The 26,700-nt window shown below is 36.2% G+C and overlaps 1 protein-coding gene across 1 annotated transcript in view; it reads left to right on the forward strand.

The window, feature by feature from the left end:
* The window catches only part of LOC128864820 (neural-cadherin-like), a 154,428-nt gene that overhangs the window by 122,297 nt on the left and 5,431 nt on the right, over positions 1–26,700 (forward strand). Inside the window, exon 11 of the mRNA XM_054104576.1 lies at positions 20,378–20,560. Within this exon, the coding sequence (XP_053960551.1) occupies positions 20,378–20,560 (183 nt within the window). The remainder of the gene's footprint in view (positions 1–20,377; positions 20,561–26,700) is intronic.

Genomic DNA, 26,700 nt, shown 5'->3' on the forward strand with positions numbered 1-26,700 from the left:
TATGGCAATGTGGCAATATGCGCACAAATATAGGAAAAACAAATCAATGCATAACTACATACAAACATACATAAAAGCATACATACATGCAAACATACATAAATTAATGCATACATACATACATGCATACATTTTCCCACATTTATTTGTGTTAACACTCAGAGAAATTGTTATTATTGCTATTGCACTTATACAACAAATTCAATTCAAGTACGTACAGTGTTAGTGAAGTATACATTTAGGGGTTGCCGTAAGCGATATATGACCAAATACTCATATGCACCTGCCTATGCAAATCTACTGATCACAAATGCGTACAAAGCAAAACAAATATGGTAATAATTGCAAAGCATAAATGCATACTCGTACATACATTCAAGCATACATCCGTAGACAGCCGCTCACACATTCATATACAAAGGTGTGTAGCAAATTGCACATGCAAGATAATGCCTGTATTGATTGATTACAGTTATCTGACAGGATAAGCAAATATGCGCATTGGTGTTTTTGAACCAACTGCTTGGAAAATCTGTTAAGTGTGTGTTGGATTGTGTGTGAGATTGAAATGTATATATGTATCAGCTTTTCTATTAGATTCATTGTTTGGAGAAAAGCTTTTGTTAGACACTTAACTGCACTATCGAACTCATTAAGCAATTTAAATCACTCACTCATTCATTCATTCATTCATTCGGTAATTGGCAGTATTTGTAGAAATCACTTGCATCATAGGAAATAACACATCACTGCCTGAGTGCAGTGTACGTATGTACATATGTATGTATGTATGCATATGAAGGCTGTGGTATTGTTTGTATATATTACTCTATAGCCTGTAATTGCAGGAAAACCTGAACTAGTGAAATAAATTTCCCATTCAGAATTTTTGCCATTTCCAGAAAAATTAGTCAGTGCGAAAGTTAGCAGATTCTTAGCAGCGGAAAGTGAACCAAATCACCAGCTCGCAGGTAGACAGGGATTGTTGTTTTAAGGATAGGAAATATCCTAAATCATGAGAAATTATTGATCATGCAGTGAAGACCAACGATTTTGAATTACAAGTATTTGAATTAAGATATTAAAAAATAGGTTTTTGATATATATCGGGCATTTTTTTAAGAGCTTGAGAACATAAAATGGTAATAAAACTCAAAAACATTATTGGAATAAAATTGTTTCTATTATAATTTGGTATGATACGGTAACCCCGACATCGTTGCCGACCAGTTTTCCCAATCCATTCTTCCCAAAACTTTTTTCCTAATGCTTACTTTTCCCAAAGACAAATGTTCCCAAATTTTTTCATCCAAACTGTTTTTCCCAAGACTTTTTTCCCAAATACATTTTTTTCCAAAGAGCAAAAAATTATTTATTAATGATATAAAAATTATAAAATGTGTGGAAATTCTTTAGAGGCTGATATTGTGTCCAAGGAGTCGAAGATTCTCAGAAATTTCGCTCCCTTTGTAATCTTCATATTGAGCCACTATACTTCTCATTCTCATCTTTGATTGTAACCATTTCTTTTTTGGAGCTGCTTTTACTTTTTGTCCCAGGTCTAATTGTCTTAAAATTGTTTTTGTGTCACACTGCTCTTTCAGAAACTCTTGAAGAAGATAGTACAATGATGGATGGTTTTTTCCAACCATAAGTTGAAATCTGTTATGCCACCCCTCGCTTATATTGTTAGTACGGTGTTGATTGTTAAGCGTAGCTTCGTACGTGTTCCATAAAACAGGCAAGAACCGTGGAGGAACCGCACGCCGTCTTCCTCTTGCTCGTCTTCCAACAATATAGGTTTCTTCGAAGTACTGTGCAAATTTTGAATGACATATTTTTTCCCCAAAACAAGTTTGGGAAAAATAGGATTTTAATTGAATTGGGAAAATGGTTTAGGGAAAATTGGTTTGGGAGTTATTTTATTGGGAACAAAAGTTTTGGAAAAAATGACTTTTGGGAAAAATGGATTGGGAAAAGTGTACCGACATATATCCACCGCGCCTATGAGTTTCATGGTCCATTATATCAGTCCAATTTTTGATAACTTTTTTCACTAAATCTGGACGCACGGCATTAATGGTGGCTTGAATATTTGCTTTAAATTCTTCAAGAGTTGTTGGTTTGTCAGCATAAGCCAATAACGTAATTTATCCCCATCAAAAGTTATCCAGAGGCATAAAATTGCACGAAAGTGAAGCCAGTAAATTGGACCACGTCCAAAAAAAAGTTGTCACCAAACTACTTTTGCAATACATCGATGTTAACCGCGATATACAATCTGTGTCAGAAGAAAACAACCGGTTTTTTTCTTGTAACCTCAAGATATATTTCGTTCTGCTATTTGCTGCGTAATAATCTCACTCAAGGGCTACAACGCCAGTGCTAACTCAGGTTAATGCCGTTTAAAACTTTCCCGTAAACGCAACTAAACAAAAATGAGTGAGAAGTACGCGAAGCGTTTCGAGGCGTTATTTTTGTGGGCCGAAATTATCATACGCCGCGGCTTCAAAAGTAATTAAAAAAATCAAAAGAGTTTGATGTGATGTGGCATCAGTCTTGGGAACCTTCTTTGCGACTACGCCAAGCACACACAATTCTTGCTAAAAAGGGAATAGATGTGAGTATTAACACCATCGAACGTCGACTGAAGGAGGCGAACATATCCTACCGTCCCACATCATAAAAACCACTGCTCTCAGAAAAGCACATTGAGAAGCAACAAAACAAAAAAATGGCGTCACAGTATTGCCGGAAGGCCAGTCCATGATTTGAAGCAACTCGTGCGTCAAGTTCGCAAACTCTAGTCCTGTTTGTCGACGAGCTGGGCAGAAAAGCTGGATGCAAGCCTGTAGTCGACAGCGATGTTTTGTGCATACTCGTAGTTTTGTACATACTTTCATGAAAAAAAGGCAAATATATATCTTTTATACTTCATGAATAATAACAGATCCTTTTTTTGACACAGACTGTATGGCAAGTTGTGCCGCTTATTGGAACCAAATGTCGTTGATGTTTAGCAGATTGCGAAACTGGGAAAGAAAAATTCAGTCACTTTATCATGACAAGTAAAAGGTACTGAGCATGATCGAGATGTTTTTCGTGAGTTAATCTCCCGTTGAATGTATGTATCTATATTATGTATTAGGCCGGGTCGATTTGTGGGGAGACAAAAAAATCGCTCTGTGAGAATCATATTCTAGGGATTAAAATAAGAAACTTTGCCGAAGGAACCATACTTCTAAAACGAATTCTGATGTCCCCCCATTTGGGTCGAACTTTTTAGTTTATTTTCCCATGTAAAGGCCAAAAATGGTGATATTTTGAAATGATTGTATGGGGAACCCCCCAAGGGAGTTCCAGGGGGTATACCACTGCCATGGGTGGATCGGCCGTCCAAAGTTAGTGGGGGTCGGTCATATATTTGGACTCGATTGGAGCACTCTAAATGGGTCAAAGTGGGATTTTTCGTTCGACCCAAATTGGGGGACATCAGAACTCGTTTTAGAGGTATGGTTCCTTCGGCAAAGTTTCTTATTTTGATCCCTAGAATACGATTTTCACAGAGCAATGAGCGATTTTTAAATCGACCCGCCCTAGTATGTATGTATGTATTTAGATATGCATTGGATTGGGCAATAAGTTCATAGCATTTTCATATTTCCTTTTATTTTACCACGATTACTTGCGATTTGCTGTTTGGTAAAGAGTAAGTATTTATTCGATAGGACTCCTTCTACTCTACAAAATATGCACTAGAAATGAAATACTCAGGAGGCAAAAATGAACATTTTCGACACCTGCTCTTGTTTGCTTTTCATCGAGGTCAAAAACTGCCGAGCAGCACGGGACATTTGCGACGTGTATGGAGAAGGTGTCATAGGCGCGTCTACTACACGGAAATGGTTGGCAAAGCTCTAAAAGGTAGATGTTGATGACACGTCCGCAGTGGAATGCCTTCTGAATTCGATGTAGAACGTCTACAATCAATTTTGGATGGTGAAATGTGACCAAACCAGTCATGAATTCCGATCATAAAACGACTCGCAATCACCTTCATTCAATGGGATTTAAGTGCCTTACGAGCTCAGCGAAAAAAAAACAAAGGAAGTCGCCTTCAAATTGCTTCTCAGCATCTCGCCCATCATCGAGTAACAGCGCGTTTTGTACCGAATCGTTATGGGATATGAGAAATGGCGTCTATACTTCAATTTGCAGCAAAGAAAGTTGTGGGAGGCTGCAGGAGGTACACCAAAGCCGAGAATCAAGCTGGGTCTTCATCCAAAGTAGATCATAATATGTGTCTAGTGGGACTGGCAGGGGGTAGTGCACTGAGAAATGATCGAACGAAATGCCACGGTCAACTAGGAAATTTATAATTCACAGCTACACCGCATGAATGAGGCTATTCGACTGAAAAACCCTGGTCGACTTGGTCAAACTCTTTTACGACAATGCCAGGCCCCATGTTGCACAAGTCGTCAAAGCCGCACTCCAAGAGCTGGAAGGCCTTTCAGCCTCCGCTATATTCTACAGACCTTGTACCAACCAATCGATTGCCATCTTTTTTGCACTCGTAACAAAGAGTTCCCTAAAAACTGGCTCAACAACTTCTTTGCCACCAGACCAGGCGGAATGGCATCAACTAATTGGTCGAGAGGTGGGAAGAGCTTATAAATAGTAGGGGCGAATATATACAATAATTCATTAACTTATTGATAAAATTATTATTATTTTTTATAAATAAAACTCTTCGATAAAAACGCTACGAACTTATTCCCCGGCCTAATACATTGTATCCGATCATACCATAAGACGGTCATACCACATTTAACGGTGAAATTTTGCTTCAAAAAAAGTTGTTTGACAGATCTGCATGCGGTGAAGCAAATTTTTCTGCACTACAGCGTCCCCATACATTTAAAGGTAAAAATAGAAAAAATAAAGGTAAAAAATAAAAAAAATTAACCCAACGATACCTTAGGCAAAATAGTTTTCAACAGAGTTCTGCTTCTCTCTATTAGTCTCATTTGGGTATGAAAGGCGGAAAAGGCAAATTGGTAGCCCGGGCTCGGGCTTCATGGCAGCTAAATGAAGTTCTTTGTTTTAGTCAGATCTCGACGGAAGAATAATCTAAAAAGTTCATTATTATCATATTTTAAGCCGTATGTAATCAGTGCACTGAGGAGCGAAATAATCTTATCATGCCCTCGATTCTTTAGTTACAGTCCTCAAAGCCTCACCGCAGGCAATAATGCAATGAAGTTGGTGGAATCCATGTGGCAATTTCCAATTGTACTCATAACCATAATGCTTTCTGGAATTCACATGAGCTTAGTCAAGTCACGCTTAGGTCGGATTCCGGTTGCTCCACTGCTAAAAGGCAAAGCGAACAAATAAGATTTAGATTTCGTTCCCATTGCTGAAATTATGTATTGTGGTTGGACATATAAATAAAGAAATACACACATTTTACTTCAATTTTCAAATAGTTTATTGAATTTAAAAACAAATATTTAAATTTTTTTCAATAATATTGTACGATCATAGAATAAATTTTAGCAAAGATATACCAGAGATACGATATTATTTTATATTTTTAATAATTTTTGCAATAGCAGAATTTGCAGCATTTTCCCCGCCTTTATTTAATTTTTACCTTTTTAGTGGTTGTGCTAACACGCAGTTAGAGAGCAAATATTTTTTGATGAATTTCAAAATCACATGCATATAAGTAAATATCACTAATACTATGGCTGGGCACAGTTTGCAATTCGCTAATACAATTCTGAAATATTCCAGTTGAAAATATTTCATATTTGACGAAGTGAATGAATGCCAAATGCAGAAAGCACATTCTGTGCATTTTTTCTAATTGTCCTGATTGATTTATTTTTAGGTCTGCATTGCTTTAAAAATTCGCATGCAACAGCAGAATAGCAGACAGCGCTCAGCACGAGTGGCGGAAGTGACCGCAGCAACGTTTAAAAAGCTTATGACTGATATGTGTGAATATACAGATATTATAGTACATACATATATAGCTAGGTATGTAAGTCCCGGGATGTCCTAATACTGGAATACTGCGATTTTGAAAATACCGGAAATAGTTGACTTGAATCTCGCTCGAATTTATCACCTTTTTTCAAATTGAGGTTTTTTTTATTAGCATCGGTATTAGTGTTTTAGGCGGAAGAGAAGTAAAGAGCCAGAAAGGAAGCCTTTGCGATTCGACCGCTCTTGATCCCAAACCTACGCTTAAGTATCATATTTGGGACTTGCAGGATTTATTCATCTGTGAGCCTGGTACTGAATTGCGAATTTTTTATTTGTGTTGCTCTGAATTAAATTAATTGTGCTATATTTTAAACTTAAATCAATTTTACTTACTTAGGTTACGTAGTGCTGGCTGGTCTGTAGAAAGATCTCACCGAGACCTTTATAGTCCATTGAGTTACCAGTGCTATGTACCCGGAGTTGAGGATATAATTTTATGTAATTCCTAATGCATGTCTTCGCGAGTTTTAACAATCCGTTCAGCCTTTTGCCAGCAATAACCGTCAAATATGAAAAATATGTTAATCCTAGGTACATTTGTCGAGTCCTACAAAGAGCAGGGCAGTACCATAGTAAGCAATTCAAAGTACCCCGAGAATTCGCTTCATTGCATGTGTTACACGCATCACTCTGAACCAATTTCACTTTGGCTCTGTGATGTGGAGTAAGACAGTGTCTCATCAGTACTCCAACTTACATTTTGCAGTCTCTCCTAGTTAGTGATAAAATAAAGTTTGCAGTCTTTGTATTTCGAGTCCTTAGCATAGTTTTGGCAGTTTTGCACGAGGTTAAGTGTTTCCATATCGACTGCGTTTCCAGAGCTAGTCCCAATTTAGTTGCGTTTTCAGAAGGGAGAGTTATGGGTACATGTCTGACGTGCTCAATCTCGGCAAGCGAATAGCTACCGTAGCGAGTTCATCGGCTCTCTCATTTCCTCCTACTCTATTTATTCCAGTAAATAGTGTTTCCTTTTTAATAAATAATAAATTAACAATAAATTTCAACAATATTCCAAGACAGTTGTTCATTTTTGAAAAGTATAATTTTTTCACCCTATCAAGGAAATAAAATTTGTTTTTTTTTTTTAACGAACTTGAATTTCTAGCACATACGAGTATATGATGCAAATCTTATAGCTAAAAAATAACAACAAACGTAAGGTTTATTCAATTAAAATATGGCCGATTTAATCCACACAATCCCGGTAATACCGAAATCCGGAAATCCCGAAATCTTAGGATCAACACTTACTACGCATATACGGACCCCGAATGCTTGTACCGTCATGTGTAAGTGCATTCATGCACCCATACATGCTTATATACATGTATACATCGATATGAAAGTGTATGGAAAAAGGTGTAATTTCCCTGCAGAGCAAAATACCAGTTATGAACTGGAATACAACCAGTTCACTATGCAGCTCAACCTGTTCTTTCTATCTATTCCCCATACTATTAAGCCCTATTTTTAACACAGCGATGTCTTACGAAATGTGAATTATCCGCCCAGTCATAAGAGCAATAAGTGAATCAGTTCTAGTCCACTATGTCCCTAAAATCACCAGTTTTAGACCAGTTAAATATAAACAAAGATCCATTCCATTTCATTCCAATATTTTAGAATATTGTATTTCATATTAAGAGCGTATACAGAATTTTTTTCTGGAAATTAAATCAAACTCCTTTCAGGTACAATAAATGGTTAAATATATGAAAATTGGTTCAAACATGTACTATAAGAAAATCCTAAAAATTAAAAAAAAAACGCTTCAAAAATCTAATGGAAATTTAATTAAAATTTTAGGCACTCAGTTTAAGAACAAAAAAAAAATTAATGCTAGTTAAATTTTGATTTCATATTTTATAAAGGGTGGCTAAGTTTCAAGGGCCGTGTTGATTTTGAATAAAATACAATTTCTTTAAGAAATTAGTGCGATTTCTCTTTATTGTGATAATATCGGAATGGCTCAATTACCCGTGGAACAAAATGGCCGTCGTGGCCTCTGTGGCACACCTCCATCCGATGGTCCAAATTTTCGATGACGCTGAGGCATAATTGAGGTCATATGCCGTTAATGTGCCGAATTATCTCATCCTTTAGCTCTTGAATTGCTGCTGGCTTATCGACATAGACCTTTTCTTTCAAATAACTCCAAAGAAAGAAGTCCAACGGTGTCAAATCACATGATCTTGGCGGCCAATTGACATCGCCGCGACGTGAGATTATTCGGTCATCAAATTTTTCGCGCAAAAAAGCCATTGTTTCGTTACGTGTGCGACAAGTGGCACCGTCCTGTTGAAACCACATATCGTCCATATCCATATCTTAATATCATAATTCGGGCCATAAAAAGCTCGTTATCATCTCACGATAGCGAACACTATTTACAGTAACTGCCTGACCGGCCTCATTTTGGAAAAAATACGGCCCAATGATGCCGCCGGCCCATAAACCGCACCAAACAGTCACTCTTTGTGGGTGCATGGGGTTTTCGGCAATCACTTTTGGATTATCATTCGCCCAAATGCGGCAATTCTGCTTATTGACAAATCCACTGAGATGAAAATGTGCCTCATCACTGAAGATGATTTTCTTCACGTAGTGCGCGATATGCATTTTGATTTGAACGCCCGTTTTCAAAATAAGCCTGAATAAGTCGGTCTTGGCCGTTACCAAAATGTTGCACCAATCACCTCTGCATGGCGCGCATTGACGCCAGTTAGAAACATCAAGGGCGGTCAGGTCGTCGTCGACTTGGTCTTTCCAACGTAGATGAGGACGACCGTTTTTGCGAGTTCCACCAGTGCATTTCGAAAAGAGCATCTTCTTTGCTGGAGAATCATTGTCCATTCGCTCAACGTGACTTAGCCAACGCAGCCGCTGAATTTTAATGCGCTTTACTATGTCAATGTCGGCGTACAACTCGCGCATCATTCACGCAAATCAGAGCATAGATCTTGCGGAGATTTTTTTCTCGAAAGCTCCTAATAACCCTTCATCGGTGTTCGTCAATGTCCAGGACTCAGCGCCAAATAGAAAGACCGCGAAGATGAGTGATTTATAGGACTTTTTTTCGTGCAACGAGAGAGAGCTCTGCTTTTCAATTGTCTACCCAGCCTAAAGTACCAGCTGTTGGCAGAAGTTATTCTTCGCTGGATCTCTTGGCCGACGTTGTGGTTGGTGTTAATGCTGCATCATAGGTGGACAAATACCTTGACTACGCCGAACCCGTGACTGTCACTCGCAACCTGCTGTCCAATACACGTAGGCTTTTTGGTTGTTGACACAATGTACTTTGTCTTGCTCTCAAACCGCCAAATCCACTCGACGTGATTAATTTTCAAGACCGGAGAAAAGTTCACTTACTGCCAGTTGACTAATGCCAACAATGTCGATACGAGTATCATTAGCGTAAGCGAGCAGCATGACACTTTTATAGAAAATAGTGCAACTTAAAGTTTTAAATGAAAAAGTATCTGCCTAGAAAAGCTGCTCTGATTTTAGCTTAGGCTGGACAATTGCAAGGGAAGTGCTCAGCTGTTTCTTCCCCTTCTTCTTCTTCTACTTCTTTTCCATCTCTTAAATTTGTAGAATATTCACAGGAGAAAACTCCTAGCCTCAAGGACTACCTGCCAAAGAGCCAATGATCGGTTATAAAAGCCACGACCTTTGTCTTTTTCTTATTTATTTACGGCCACAGTAGTCTATCTCTTACGCATGTGCCTTCATATCTCTATGACCTATTGGCCTCTTGGATAATATTGCTTTTGATTATTAGTTTGCTCGTGGCTATAAGCATCCCAATGGTATTTTTATCACTAGACCTTTCCTGTCTAGCGCAGTGAACTTACACTTTTCCTCAGTATCTCTGTGATCTGCAGCTCAAATAAGGTTGCCCTTGAATACGAGGCTAATATCATTTAGGGCTGCCGGCATTCTTGTGCAACCTTTGATCTTAGTATAGCCGCATTTATTGATTTAATGATTTATAGTAGCTTTTGTAACAGCATGCGTAGATATGTAGATACGTAGCTAGAACTTTTTATAGCTAGAACTTTTGCCTGATTGACGCAGAAGTACTCTGGTAGTCGAACGAATAGCTCAAGTCCTAATTCCTTCGAAAATACTCAATACCCAACATTATTGTCTAGCTAGGAACCATCTGTATAGGAATTTAATTTCCGCGTTCTGCATGAACTTGGTATTTACCACTTTCTTCTTGCTCTTCTTGAAGAATCTGTGGAAGCTGAGTCTAGGAGTAGAATAGTCTGTTTCTTGTTCGTGACTAGTTAGAGTCTGAGAAATAGAAGCGTGCCCAAGCCACCGATTTTTCCATAGCGCCATATTTTTAAATCTAAGTGCCGAGGCGATGGCCAATGTGTTTTTCTACAAAATTTAGTGCCGGAAAATTGATTAGCACTGTCCCCGCCTTATTTGGGGTTGTCCTTAAAGCACCAGAGATGCATAAAAAAACTGTTCTTTGAAGCTTTCTCGTAACTCGCCTTTTGAGCAGATGTCCATCATAAATTTATTCCATTTACTACAGAAATATAGATGCAATGTGTAACACGAGGAGTTCATCCCTAGTTAATATCGACTGCTATTTTGCACGTATATAATGCAACGTTGGCCTTCTTAACTCTTTCCTCCAAATTAAGCTTGCACGTGAGTTTCCTATCTAATACGAGTACTAAGAAATTAAATTTCTCTCTCAAAGCAATCTCCAAACCCTTAGAAACTAGCAGGGAGTTTATGGGAATCCTATGTTTCTTTGCGCAGAGACTCAGTTTAGTTTTTATACCGAGTCTTCTACTCTTCGTTCAGCATGGCCATGTTAGAGCGCCGAATATCCTTAAGGATGGTAGGATATTTGCCTTTAACCGCAATTGCTAGAGCATCGATCGAACGTGGGAAGGCCCTCACTTCAGGGTCAACAATAGAGAGTTTAACGCCAAAATCCAAAGAAGAGGGGATAGAACTCCACTTTGAGGTGTGTCTCTGCAGACCTGTTTACTTAGAGTAGTGCTGGCTAATTTAGCCGCTACCTTTCTTCAGACGAGTAGAGCTTCTATCAGTGCAACAGCGTTTGGTTCAACTCGAAAGTCTACTGCGACTTATTTTTGGAGTTGCTGCCGTTAGCGAGTTTCAGCGCAAACAATAGCCAAGATTCGTGTCAAATCCCATACAAATATCATAAAGCAAACCTGTTGCAAACTCATCTTTCGCAGCGAGTTTGTGTTGGGTTGGCACGAATTTTAATATTAAATGTTAGTTTTAATTTTCATTTATGTGATGTTTTTGCGTTCATTAACGCATTTCAACATGGCAACATTGGTTTGGAATATGTCTTGTCAATACCGAGGCAACTTGATTGACTGCTGATATTTCAAATTTAGGCATACCTACATACACAATAATGAAAAAAAGAATACAGTTTAAACACAATTTCTGTCAAACTCTCAGTGGAAACTGTTGACAATTCTCTCAAGCCAAAAACCTGTAAGCCCTACTACTGGTACATTTCTAGTCAATGCCGAACTAGTTTGATTTCTTCTATTAAATACCAGCATCTGAACTAAAGGGTTTCTATACCAGTTTGCCTTTTCGCGGCGGGATTTTTCTCTTGTTTTTATTAAAATACGTGCTAAATGTTTTAGCGCCATATTAGTTTATGGTTTGTTAGTATATTTATGCCAACGTAAATATTGCGCCTTTGTATGAGTAAGCGCGCGTACAAAACGTTTTATTGCTGTTTACAGCGCTGCAATTTATTACAACGGGTAACCAAAACAAGAACAAATGGGCTTTTATCAATCGTTCCATACTTTTATGCATACATACTTTTATACTTATATGAATATAGTGTCAGCCTCGAAATAAAGTGTACGGTGCCCAGAAGCGGGCACACTTGGACGAAGAAATTGAAATCATCCTTGGTGATTTGATAAGTGTTGACTATTTATTTATTTATTTTGTAATTTCAATTATTTTTTTTTATAAAAACATAGCTCATACTAGAACAAGAAACTGGATTCTGAACGAATTATCACTTTAACCAACCAACAACAAAAATCATATAAAACAAAGTCTCGAATTTAGTATAAAATTTGTAAAAATTCGGTAAATTTTCATCAAGATTTCAAACCTTTTACTCAGAATTTTTGGAAAACTTCGGATACACAGTTTTATCGGCCATTCAATTTTGGTATAATAAAGTACAAGTCCCAAATGATTCAAAAATCGTGTCGATTTTTGACAATTTTTTCGACTGACGGTGTTGGCTGTTTTCGTCCATATAAAAAAATATGGAGTAGGCGTTAAATGCAGAAAATGCACAAGACCGCGTCCGAAAAAATTCTCAAAAATCAGTGTGATTTTTGAGCTACTTGAAACTTGCACTTTAATAAATAAATAAATAAATAATTGGCGCGTACACTTCTGTTAGGTGTTTGGCCGAGCTCCTCCTCCTATTTGTGGTGTGCGTCTTGATGTTGTTTCACAAATGGAGGGACCTACAGTTTCAAGCCGACTCCGAACGGCAGATATTTTTATGAGGAGCTTTTTCATGGCAGAAATACACTCGGAGGTTTGCCATTGCCTGCCGAGGGGCGACCGCTATTAGAAAAATGTTTTTATTAATTTTGCTTTCACCGAGATTCGAACCAACGACATCTGTGTGAATTCCGAATGGTAATCACGCACCAACCCATTTGGCTACGGTGCACTTTATTGCACCAAAATTCAATGATCTATAAAATTGCATAGCTGAAATTTTTTTAAAAAATCTGAGAAAAGTTGGAAATTTGGGTAAAATTTTGCCAAATTTTTACAAACTTTATACTAAGTTCGAAACTTTGTTTTATATCGTAGTTGTGGTAGGATGAACTACGTTTTTATGCAAAAATAATTGAAATTGAGTGCATTTCAATAAATTATAAAAACTTATCAATAAGTGGTGTGCACTTTATTTTGACCCTGACTGTATGCCCATATCTGCCCTCGCATAGGCATGCAGCACATTTTAGCAGACATGCATATGTATGTATGTATGTGGGTATTTCTGCATTTAAACGCATTTAAAGGTTGATGAAAATTTTCCATTGTAAAAAAGAAATTTTTTTTTCACAAATGTAATTGTTTGACTTTTTTGATATTGCATTTTTCGCATACCATCAAGAAATAAATGCAAACTAAAAAAAAAAATTCTCTTGCGATTTGTTTCAATAGATTACACTTGCCTCTTAATTGATTAACACATTAATGGTTGGAAAATTTAAAGCAATAAAGTGTGCAATAAACTTGTACATAAATTTCTTTTAGTATATAAATATTTTGTAAAACATGGACTTTTTTTTTATTACTTCCAATTCAATTAGTTTCAGTGTATCATAAAAACATGCCGTTTTGACTATCAAGCAAAAAATGGTGCAAAAATAAAAAAAATCTATTATTGAATACATATTAATTAATCTAAGCATTAAGTGCTTAATTGAGAGGGGAAATAATTCTAATTAAATGGAAATTACTTAGATGGCAGTGGATTAGCACACTTCATTGATTTTGCATAGAAAAATAAGTAGAAATTTAATGAACTCAAAGAACTGTCGAGAGTATTAATTGCATAAATGGTCATTTCCATTGTGACGGATGTGACCGTGTTACTGACATTTTTCGTTATACTTTTAGAATTTAAAACCGTTACTTAAATTAAAGGACACTAATCCCTGCCATGTGAATATTAAAGTTGTTTGATACCAAGTACATACTGAAAATGCATCATTTCCGACCATAGCTGCCATTTGAAAACTGTGACGGGTGTGACCTTACATATTTAAGCTTTCAACTAAACTTTACTTTCATTGAAGTTTTTGTAAAATTTCCCAAAGAGTGCGTATAGAAATGTTGGAGGAGCACATTGTTTGAAGTCTTTCTGGTTGTATGTCATACTTACTTTTCTAAAAGAATCATATTTTTCTTAAAAAAAAAGCTTAAAAAAAGGGACGGGTGTGACCACTCTATGTGACGGGTGTGACCTAGTATGAAAATTCAAAAATTTTGCTGAACTAAAACTTTTTATTGAATCCAATTATGAATAAAAACACATAAAATAACATTTAATTTTTTTATTCGCTATCATTGCCATCACAATACTCTAGACCTGTATTTTTCAAGGAAATTTGTTTAAATTCAGATAAATATGAATAGGAAGCATATACAGAGACCGCATCTGCTCTTTTAAAGGCAGGAATTTTTGGAAGGTTCTTTTCCATTTTAACGCTTCCCCATCTTTCGTTTAAGAAAGAACTATTCTGATCGATCTCGTCTTTTGATGCGTAAAAAACATTGATCTTATTCAATTTTTGTTTTGCAAGAAGATATTTGAAACAGTCCAGCGGTGTTTCCATAATACATTCTCTAGCTTTAATGGCTTTCCATAATGCTCTTTTTACTGTTGCCCCTATACCATCTACTGCGGCTTTACCATGGCCTGTAGCGAAAAAATTCAATATCGTCAATCGGAGTTTTCACTCTTGTACTTACTGAGGGCATTATAGATTTTAAGGGAACGTCTTTAGCGAGTTGCTTAATAACAGCAATTCTTTTCGATGGACTACGAGGCAGGATTTTCTCAATTTTGGTGACTGTTTTTTTCAATGAACGACGTGATTTGAAGCTACCTATTTCAGATGTATTCAAAACACTTGATACTTTCTGCTCATCCTTTTTGCGTTGTCTACCCTTTCGCTTTCTTTCTTTACCTTTTCTCCTTTTTTCTTCCAACGTCGCTTCATCCGTGGTAATTTTTTTGGCATCTCTTCTTTTTTTATCTCTTGTTCTCTCTAAAGCCAAATGCAGTTGATATTTTTCTTTATTGTTTTTAAGTTTTTTTTTTGTTCTCGCTTTCTGGTTTTCGAGTCTATTAAAAAAACAAGCACTTCGCGTTTGTGTGACGGGTGTGGCCAAGTATTTTATATTACTGAATTGCCAAAACGCGAATAAAAAATTAGTAAAATGTCACCAAACTATTTACTACGCATACTTTGTTATCATTGCAAAGTATCAAGTGATTATAATGTACAGTACCAATTTAATTGAAATTTTTCAATTTTTAGTGGGACGGGTGTGACCAAAAATTTTAAAGTTTTAAAAAATCGATAAAAATTTTATTTTACAATGTACCATGTCGAAACTTTGAAAGAATGGAAGCAATAGCTTATTATATTCAAATATAACGGGGTTTTGTCAATAGTCATAAAAGAAGAACAAGAAAATGTAAAATAAAGACACATCGTAAAAAGAATGTAAACTCACTTTTCAGTATAGGCGAAGTTCACAGTGTTGCCAAACTTATTAAACTTAAGGCAAAAATATAGTTTTTGATTTTCCCATATATTTTATTCTCTGGCAGATATTATTTGACTGAATTTAACTAAAAACAACTAAATTAATTTTTTTCTGCATAGGGCCGTTTTAGGTGGAATTTACCAAATGTACATACAAGTTAACACACAATATATTTTGCCTACCGTACAATCGTACAATCACCTTTTTACAATTAACTCACTCAGCAGTAGCGCAAACCCTTAAGCGGAAGTGTTTACTGTTTCGCAATATCGTTGTCAATTCTTTTTGCAATAAAATTCTTACTAATTCAAACTTGGGAAAATAAATAATGCTTACGTATCGTCTGGCTTGAGCAACGTCTTCCGGTAGAATTAAGTTATTCGTAGGTGTAGAGTTAAGTAAATTTTGTAAAGAATTTGAGTTTAATTCGAACAGCTAATAAAGGCGCACGCACCGCACCTAGTAAATTACCGTGTTTTTATTTTTATTAAGGTGTTCAGCGCAAGGAAACCTAATACCGGATAAGTCACATACATACATATCCTATAAGTCAAAAATTCACTTTAATACTTTTTAAATAATAATATTTTTATTTACTTGGGATAGATCTTTGCAACCTTAAGATCTTTTCTACTTCTTAATTCTGCTTTGCAGAGAAACTTGCGTTTGGAATATCTAACAACTATTTAAAATAAATTTTGTCCTTCAGTATAAGATGATCAGCCAAGATTTTTTTTAATTTGTGCATCAGTACTAAAATTCTCTCAAATATTTGGCTTCGCTTTAGAGAATCTGCAGATTTCACACTAAAAAGGTGGTGATTTAGTGAAATGACTATTCAGCACACATTTTTCTATTAGAATACCCGTGACTCTTAGATTATTTTTGAGCTCCTTAAAACGTTTTCTTCTCCTCTCCTTCAGCGTAGAGAGACGAACTTCCCAAAAATGCTTTCAAGTGCTTGAAGGCTAGTAGATTGGGTCGAAATAGTTTTTAAAAGCTTTTTTCTCTTTTTTTGTATCCTCATCTACACCACAGGAGGACTTTAAACCTGTAAGAAAAGTTAATGCTGATTTTCTTGCCAGTTTTTCAGCAATATCATATCCTTCAAACTCAATATTCAGAGCATCCAAAGTTAATTGGTCATAGGAAATATGCTCCGTCTACTAAGAGGCGGCTTGACGAGTTTTGAGGTCTAGTTTTAATAGCCGCTCCCCAGTAAAATTGTACCGTTCCCGCTTTTAGTTTCATTTGATATTGAAGTCTGCCAACCGGCCAACGTAGCCGAATGGATTGGTGCGTGACTACTATTCAGAAGGCCATAGGCGCACTAGACAGCGACAGTATAGAAACAGGCAAGCAGTGGAACGCGTAAAGGTCAGAATAAAGACTTCCGTCACACAAAGACGTGAACATCCTTTTCGTCCACTGGAAACAAGCTTTTGACAGTATTCTCCGAGACAACTTTTCGACTTGAGTATCAGCCTCAAACTCATTCAGTTGTCAAACCCATTCAATTGGTCGTTGCAACTCTGACTAATACTGCTGAAACAGTAGTTATGTCATACAACAAACTGTATTGAAGCCATTAGAAATTTCCTATGGCCTAAAACAAGGCGATTCGCTTTCCACCTCTGGTTTTAATCTCCTCATCTTCTATGCGATAAGAAATAAAGTAAAGTTTGAAAATCTTCTTAGCCACTTAGCAATAACAATCGTGTGTGATGGCTATAAAGCAATAGAGGCAAGAAAACAAAGGTATCTATAATGCAACACTTCTTGAAATCTTCCGTATCATTTAAAGTCCCGCAAAAGTAGTAGACCTTAGAGTAAATGAAGTGTCTGAAGATCTAGCACAGCGCAGAGGGACGAACCTCTAAAAACACCGAAATTTGGGCACTCACCTTTGAGGGTATGCAGCACTTTAAGTACCTGGAAGTTCTAATAAAAATGACAACAGCAGTAACGCTTAATTGATACCTACATCCTGTTTTGGTGTTTAGGCAGTCTCCTTTTCGAATTTTTTTAGGAATTTCTGCAAATGTGGAGACCTTCAATTTCAAGCAGACACCGAACGGCAAATGGTTTTTTGTACATCATTGCAGAAATACACTCGGAGGCTTGCTATTGTCTGCTGAGGTGCGTGCGCTGTTTTGGAAAAGCTTGTTCTCTCTTTCCGGGGTACAACGCAATACAAGATCTCCCACTTGACGTCTAAGCTGCTTCCAAGTGATTGTGTACTCCGCCTCTATCAGTAAATAATACTGCCGGTGCTGCCTTGCTGCTGCGAGTGCTGCACAAAGGTAGGTAAACACGAAATGAGCTTAATAGTTTTCGAAAGAAAAGTACTCCAAAGAGTGTTTGACCCCATACGCTGCAGTGACGGAACGAACCGAATACGCTACAATGACAAATTGCTGAACTTATGCCGGGGAGAAAACGTAATTAAATCAATAAAATCCCAAAAGCTTCGATGGTTAGGGTACACTGTGTGCTAGGAGCACAGTCGGTCTCAAAAATCTTTCCGAACGTCAGAACGTCCAAGTTAAACTGGTTAGACCAAATCATAGCCGACCTGAAAAAGCAGCGAGGTAGGAGCTGTAGGTCTATTGCTATGAATCATGTAGAGTAGAAGATGATTGTGGATAAAGCTAAATCTCACTCTTAGCTGTAATCGCTACTTAATGATGATCACTAAAAATATTTTTTTTAGTTAGTAGAGTGGGTAATGAAAAACAAAATTGAATTGTATAGTATACCGCAGTTTGAGTATTGGAAGTGCGGATTTATTTATTTGGTCGACATAAGAGCAGTACGCAACAAAAACTTTTAAGCTGAAAATCGAACATTTGCTCTAATTCAGGTATACCTTTTATGCGCATATGGCTCCATTATATGGACTTTTCTCACTCGAAAACATTAATAGCAAAACCAACTAAGTAAAAGAGTTGTCTGAGAGATGCCTATACTATTAATGTGAAACGAAGGCCTATTTTTAACACACTTTTATTAGCTCGGGTTGTATGTATGTAACGGAATCTTTGAGCTTAATTTTCACTGGCTTCTAAAAATCTGATCGACTTGAAATTTTGCACACCTATCAAGGACCGATGACAATGCAATAATTTGATAAAAGTTTTCCATTATCCTTACTAGGATTGCCAGGATTAATATTTTCTTTTTTTTACTGTGGGTAAAAAGTAAGGTGAATTTGGTTGTAAAATGAAAAATATTTATTTATTCTTGTAAATCAGTTTCTCAGGCTCCCTCCACGAAATAAGTTCTTCATCCCGATTACTTCTTTATCACGGCCGATAACTGCATAGCTTTAGACTCACAGTCGATAAGAAAGGGATTAAACATAACACGAATATATCGAATCATTTATTCACTGACGGCAATGATAACAATAATTTTCATTCATAATAAAAAATAGTTTAAAAAAAAAACTAAAAAACACGCTTTTTTGCTAATCGAAATAAAAAGTAGAAAATAAAAAATAGTTAAAAAAACTAAAAAACACGTTTTTATTGCTAATCGAACTAAAAAGTAGAAAATAAATTTTATTGATAAAGAGAACATTTGCCAATATTGCCACACCGGTAGAAACATGAATTGGGTATTTTTTAAACAAAAATTGGGAATTTTTAGTTTCCACACCACCATTGAGGTTAGTATTTAGTATGCGGTTGTGTAATAGTATATTACTCGCAAACACCTACATATACTAAAAATAAAAAATAGTTAAAAAAAAACTAAAAAACACGCTTTTTTGCTAATCGAACTAAAAAGTAGAAAATAAAAAATAGTTTTATAAACTAAAAAACACGCTTTATTGCAAAACATCGATTATTGCTAATCGAACTAAAAAGTAGAAAATAAATTTTAATGACAAAGGGACCTATAATGAAGTAATAGCAAATCGAAGGATCAGTCATAGTCAACTAGCTCAGAACAGAATTATAACAAAAATTAAGATACAAATAGAGTAATTCAAATTAGAGTTAAAAGCGTATAGTAAATATTACAATCATTCTATTGGCAACTACCTATGTACAGAGGGTTATGAAAGTGAAGCAAAATGCATCCCACGCTTTTAACTCTAATTTGAATTACTCTATTTGTATCTTAATTTTTGTTATAATTCTGTTCTGAGCTAGTTGACTATGACTGATCCTTCGATTTGCTATTACTTCATTATAGGTCCCTTTGTCATTAAAATTTATTTTCTACTTTTTAATTCGATTAGCAATAAAAGTGTGTTTTTTAGTTTTTTTAAACTATTTTTTATTCACACTAAATTTATGATAAAAAAAAAGTTAATATATTTTTTGCACTAAATTTATAATAAATAACTTGAGATTAGTTTTTCGGTGACCAGCTAATCCTGGAAGGCCAAAAAACAAAAAACAAATAGTAAAGATTTTGTCTCAAAAACACCTTTTCAGCCACTTAAATGTATTGACTCCCCCATGGAAAAACCAATAAAATTTAAATTAAAATACGAGCAAGGGGAAAAAACATTAATTAAAATTATATTCAACCAAAGATGCAAAGTAATTCTGTCAGAATTTGTACGCCATCAGCAAGCATGTCACGCTCAAAATTTTATAATATGCAAATTGCATTCGTACGTTTGTATTAACACAAACGTAGATTGCACACACACACACATTTCTGCAACTGAAAGTCATGCCAGCTGTTTCATAGATGAGATGTATATATACATATCCACATGCGCAAACCCAAATACACATAAGCAAACATATTGGCCTGCAAAAAGATTCCAATATTCGCATTTTTTAAGTTTTAATTAACTTTATTTTTTAATGATAGCGAGTTGCAGGTTGCAATGAATTATTATTCCATATCAAATGCCAAATATTTATTAATACTGTCGCTTTTGCAAATTCATAAAATTCTTCTGATTTGAGTGTATTCCGCTTTTTCATGTTTTTTTTTTTAATTTCAGAACAATGGCGCCCAACAATTGGCTTCCGAGGCGACCGTCTACATTATGCTCGAGGATGTTAACGATGAGATACCATTGTTTACCGAACGTGAACAGGAGACTGTGCTGGAAGGTGAACCCATTGGCACCAAAGTGACGCAAGTGAATGCCATCGACAAGGATGGCACATTTCCAAACAATCAGGTAAACAAAAGACAACTTTTAGCTAAATGTAATGAAGAAAAAACAGCAAAAACAAATATGCAAGCAGTAGCGTGGAAATATAATATTGGGTGAAGCAAAATGTTTTCTAAATTTTTTCCCTTTATTACGATGATTTTGAAAAAATTTTATAGAATAATATAGAATTACTATTATGAGGGGATTATGGAATAGTGGCTAGTAAAGTTATATACAAATTATAGTTAAATTAAATAGAATCAAAATTGAAAGAAAAAGAAGATTAAAAATAAAAATAAAATACTACGGCCTGCGATTGGTTACATGTAAGCGATTCTTCTTCAAATGATACAAATTAGTAAGCAAAGCATAGGCAAATAACCTGAATAAGATTTGAAAAAAAAAATGTAATAAGTTTGAGATTAGATCACTCGGAAGTGCACAGGCTCGAAGTCCCGGGTATGCAACACCAACTCATAGAAAACGTTTTTTCTAGTAGAGATCGCCCCTCGGCAATCGTATTTCTGCTATAAAAAAGCATCTCCATAAAAAACCATCAGCCGAGCGGAGTTCGTTTTCAAACTGCAAGTCTCTGCATTTGTGGAAAAGCATCAAGACGAAGACTACAAATAAAGGGTTTTTCAATTGGCGCGGGTCGATTTTGGCGGCCATTTTGTTTTGGTGACATCTGTCAAATCTTTTGTTTATTATTCAGTTGTTTATGCCAAATCATCATTGCGAGTTACACGATTGAACAGTACGTTCAAATGATAAAACTTTATTATCAAAATGAGTGTTCATTAACGCAAACGTTGCGCGCATTGCGCCCATTTTTCGGTAGACGTGGTGGCCCTTCCAATTTCTTATGGCCTATATTGAACCATATGGACCTAGACGACATGTAGTTCCAGCAGGACGGCGCTACATGCCACACAGCAGACGCCACAATTGACATTCTGCATGCATACACGCCCTTATTGAAAAACCCTTTAGTAAGAGGAGCTCGGCCAAACACCCAAAACAAGGGTGTAAGCGCTAATTGCGTATATAATAAATATAAAATTATTAATGTTGAAAATTTTAGTATAGAATTTTTTGGAGTGAAATAACTTTGGCTTCTTTTAACATTTACGGATATTTTTTGTAAATTTTTGACGATAAAATATACAGAGTTGCCCATATTCGACGGACCCATGTGTTTTTTGAGCCCATTCCAATCGACGAGGCTTGTCCGCAGGCAACAATCTTTGCGTCAATTGAATCTTATACGGGAATAAATGCAAATAAATGCGCATAATTCGTTGTAAAGTGGTCCGAGCAATGCCCAACTGCTGAGAACGGCGATTTTGGGATGTCCTTGGCGACGTCTCAACACTGGCCCGTACAAGAGCAATATTCTCATCCGATCGCCTTGGTCGCTTCATCAGTCGAAAACCTTTCGTACAAACGCTTAATGGTGTTCTTAGAAGGCGCACTTTTCACATTATTTAATTTTTTATACGCACGTTGAGTTTTCACAATTGACTTCTTTTGTTGAATGTAAATTTCAACAATTTGGGAGCGCTCGCGTGGCGTGTACTGTTCCATGGTAAAATCTGCTTGGACTGACGCTTCCAACGCGGTATGTCATTAAGTGATCTCACGTCTCTGTCAAAAGATACAGGGTTGCCAAATGGGTTCGTCGAATATTAACAACCCTGTACTTTATACATTTCTTTTTTGGTGCTTGTTAAACAATTTTATATGTTACTAAATTATTTTTTTTCATATTTTTACTCTTTTCATCAGCTTTTAGAAAAATATTAAAATACAAATTTATGATTTTGAGATTTATGTTGAAATTATTTTATTATCTTTTTTTGAAGCTTCTGTATTTTTTAGTTTTTTTAAGTTTTTTCTTTCTAAAATTTCATTTTTTTCTTTAATTTTTAAAGGTAAAAACTATTTTTGAAAACAATTTAGTTTGATTTTTTTTTTGTTAAATATTTTCGGGAAAAAAATTTCTCATTATAATTCAAAAAAAAAAAAATTTAAATATTGTATATTTTATCCCGTTTTTTTTTTTATTTTACTTTTGCAAAAGAAACTCAATAATATATTTCACTTGAACAAAATTTCCGCAACGAATAAATCTCAAAATTATAAATCATTTTTTTTTTAGTTTTGTTTTTCAAAGCCTTTTAAGGTGCTTTTTTAGTGAAATATCTATATTCGGCTCTTTTTAAAACTTGAGTTTACTCTTTAATATTAAAATACAAAATTTTTTTAAAAAGAATTTATTTTGAAAAAGTGAATTTTTTGTTAAAAGGTTTTGTGGAAAATAGTTACTCTTTATAAGTTTATAAAATAAATGTAAATATATTTTATCCAAAACACAAAAAAAAATTTTTTCAAATGTTAAAAAGAACCCAATATATTTCACTTCTATAAAATGTTCAGCAAAGAAAACATCTCAAAATCATAAATCCTTTTTTTTCTAATTTTTTCACTTTGCTTCTTAATATAATCAAGCCTACACAAATAACGGCGAAAAAAAGTTTCAGAAAATTTTACGGTACTGCACTTGGATCACTTGACTTGGAATCGCTAAGGCATTTTTTATTTATTACTAAATTAACATTCTTCGTAGCAACTATACTTTCATGCATAGTGCAAAACAGTCTTCTGAATAATCTGCAATTCCTCGGTAATCGCGCAAATGCCGATTTGACTTGACTATTTTCATGATTTTATCAATATTTTCGGCGGTTAGCCTGCCAGAGTTTGCCTCATCTTCCACATTCGCATCACCAGAAATCGCTGAAATCACAATCATTTCAAATTGGTGTTGCTTTCCATTCACCTATTGGTGGTAGTTGGAGTAAAGATTGTATAGAATTTTTTCTTTATGTTCCCTTTATTTAGGAGCTTTGTAACACTCAACTGGCCCCACCAAAAACTAATTATTCTGAGAGCACTTTTTGCAAGCTTTTCAGCTTTAAATCACGACATATTATGACTCATTGAAATATAAGTATCGTGAAATATGACGCACAAAAGACATCTAACGAAAAACATTTCGAACTTTTCACTTCACCTAATTTGTGTGTTAGAGCCGTAGGGGCGTATGAGCAACAACGGCGGTACAAGTGACGCTGATGAGCGCTTGTGCCAATGCAGTCAAGTGTGAGTGCGGTTGATAAGCGTCAGTAAGCTACACAGTCAAGCAGTCAAGTAGTCAACCAGTTGGCTAAGCGCTTAGCGATATGCAGATTGCCAAACAGAGTGGCCTATGTACCCAAAACATACACCGAGTAGAGTTCACAATTTTCTAAAATTAAAGGACTATTTATGTTTGGTTTTTCTATTCTGTTCTGTTTTTTTGTCGAATATCTTATCAAATCCTTTTACGCTTTGCCGTTCACGCGAACACAAAAACAAATTATGCTTGTGAAATAATTAAAATTGCATGTTTATTAAGGCGTATTAAATGGGATCAGCTAGGCACTAAAGTGGTGGAAGGGGTGCTTAAGTAGAAAAACAAAGCTTGGAATAGAATTGTTGGGGCCGCTGTAGTCCAGCGTAACTAAATTACTAAAATGAGTGCTGAAATCAGTTGAGTGGAATGAATGCTGTGCAAGCTCACGCCTACTAAGCCACAGCAAATACTGAGCCAGTTCACAAGCGCGTTGACTTGGAAATTGCGGCAAAGCAAAAATTACAAAAAAAAATTGAAAAAAAATAAAGGGAATAGACAGAAAAACAATGCCCGAGGATTTTACCGCCAAGCACAAAAAGGCATGATGACTTGCGTGCGTAATTACAATATGCTGTAAAAAATTAAAAATTATACTTAAAAAAAGAAGAAGCGTTTCAATGTCGGCCATTGTTTTTTTTCCTTATTTTTTTTTTGTATAGTACTTTGCCTCTGCAAAGTCCCATTATTTCTCGTATTAGAATTTCAAACACCATTTTCACAATTTTACTAGAACTGCTGTCTTTGCCGCGGGCTTATATCGCCATCTTGCTCACATTTTCACGCTAATAAATGCCAAAAGGTATTATGTGCCACATCCAAAAGAAAAGAAAATAGTAAAAATTTTGAAACTGTGCGACTGTCCGTATGCAGTGAAATTCGCCAGTAAGTGCCGTGAAGTTGTACGAGTATTAGTAGGCTTGTGTGCGCCCCGCTCGCTGCTAATCGGCCTTCCGTTGCTTCCGCTTGACAAGTTAGCCATTGCAGGTAGCCACAATCTTGCGGTCTGTATGCGCCATATATCCGTGATAATTCGCCCCAATGTTTTATTTTCGTTTTTGACGCGCAAAATTGGGCAGATGTGAAAAGTTACAGGGTGTAAAATGGAGAAGTGAAGCCTAGATACCAGCTGTTGTTTCTTTTTTTAACTAAGTGCTCATACTAATTAATGCCTTCATCTGTTTGACATTCCAAAAGCAAAATGGAAAACATTTATTTTTTAAAATGTATTCGCAAGCGCAAATGTATTAGACACTTTCACTGAGAAAATGTGTCAGGGTGAGCTAAATTTGCACTTGTATATAATTGGGAAACTGTTGAATTGGTAGCGCGAATTCAGTATTTGATTTGGCTTTTTGTCTAGTGTCCTGTTTTTCATTCTGTACCCTTCAAAAAACCAAATGAAGTATTGCGCGCGTAAGGATGTAAGGATAGAGATGTAGAAAATTGGAAAATAGTAGTAGAAGTAGATTGCTGATTTAAAGTTTCTAGTATATTTTAGAATTTTTTTTCAGGTTAGGTAATTTCATTTTACAATTAAGACTAATCAGCATCAAAAGTGTGTAAGGAATGAGTTAATTGCTTAAAGACTAAGAGCTTCAATTTTTTTTTTTTAAATGATTTAAAAATTTGGGATAGTCATTACCACTCGATAGCGCTATCGAGTTCACTTGCTGAATCAGAATCACACATCAAAATAGTTTCAAGACGTCAGATTCTCGATATTCCAGCATAAAAGGGCAACCAACAATTTATCTATATTTGAGGTGACAAAGCGGCACAAGTATTTTTATTTAAAGGACAGAATATTATCACAAAGTTCAATTTTCCCATTTTTATAAACAGTTTTGTACGTAAAATATAGGTTGGCCAAAAAGTCTTGCGGTATTTTTATTGAATTTTCAATTGTTCATAAAATTGGTTATAATAATGAGATTTAAGTCAAATATACGCCGTTTTGTTCGATGACGAGTTCCCAACGAGATGCCAACTTCATAATGTCCCTCTTATAGAAGCTCGCTTCCCTATTGTCAAAAAACTCGGAGAGCCAATTTTCACAGGACTCTCTTGTGGACAACTTCCGACTACCAAACTCGTTCGCCATGGACAGAGATAGGTGGCACTTGGTGCGAGATCCGGACTATACGGTGGATGCAAAAGAACCTCCCATCCGAGCTCCCGGAGCTTCTGGCGCGTCACCAAAGATGTGTGTGGCCTGGCGTTGTCCTGATGGAAGACAATTCGGCTTCTGTTGATCAAAGATGGCCTCTTCTGCATGAGTGCTGCATTCAAGCGGTCCCGTTGTTGGCAGTACAGGTCCGAATTGAGCGTTTGGCCATAGGGGAGCAGCTCATAGTGGATGATTCCCTGCCAATCCCACCAAATACACAGAAGAACCTTCCTGGCTGTCAATCCAGGCTTGGCCACCGTCTGGGCAGCTTCACCGCTTTTCGACCACGACCGTTTGCGCTTCACGTTGTCGTAAGTGACCCACTTTTCATCGCCAGTCACCATCCGCTTCAAAAACGGGTCGATGTTGTTGCGATTCAGATGCGATTCGCATGCATCCATACGGGCAAAAATGTTTTTTTGCGTCAAGTCGTGTGGCACCCATACATCGAGCTTCTTTTTGAATCCAAGCTTCTTCAAATGGTTTATAACGGTTTGATGACTCATGCCCAGCTCTTGGCCGATGCTACGGCTGCTACTATGCCGGTCTCTTTCGATCAATTCAGCGATTTTATCGCAATTTTCGACGACAGGGCTTCCGGACCGTGGCGCATCTTCGATCACCTCTGCACCAGAACGAAAACGTTGCAACCATCGTTGTGCGGTAGAAATGGAAACTGTATCGGGTCCATAAACTGCACAAATTTTATTGGCAACGGAAATACCGCAAGACTTTTTGGCCAACCTATATTAAAAAAAG

The sequence above is a fragment of the Anastrepha ludens genome, chromosome 5 (assembly GCF_028408465.1).
Source record: "Anastrepha ludens isolate Willacy chromosome 5, idAnaLude1.1, whole genome shotgun sequence".
Taxonomy (NCBI): domain Eukaryota; kingdom Metazoa; phylum Arthropoda; class Insecta; order Diptera; family Tephritidae; genus Anastrepha; species Anastrepha ludens.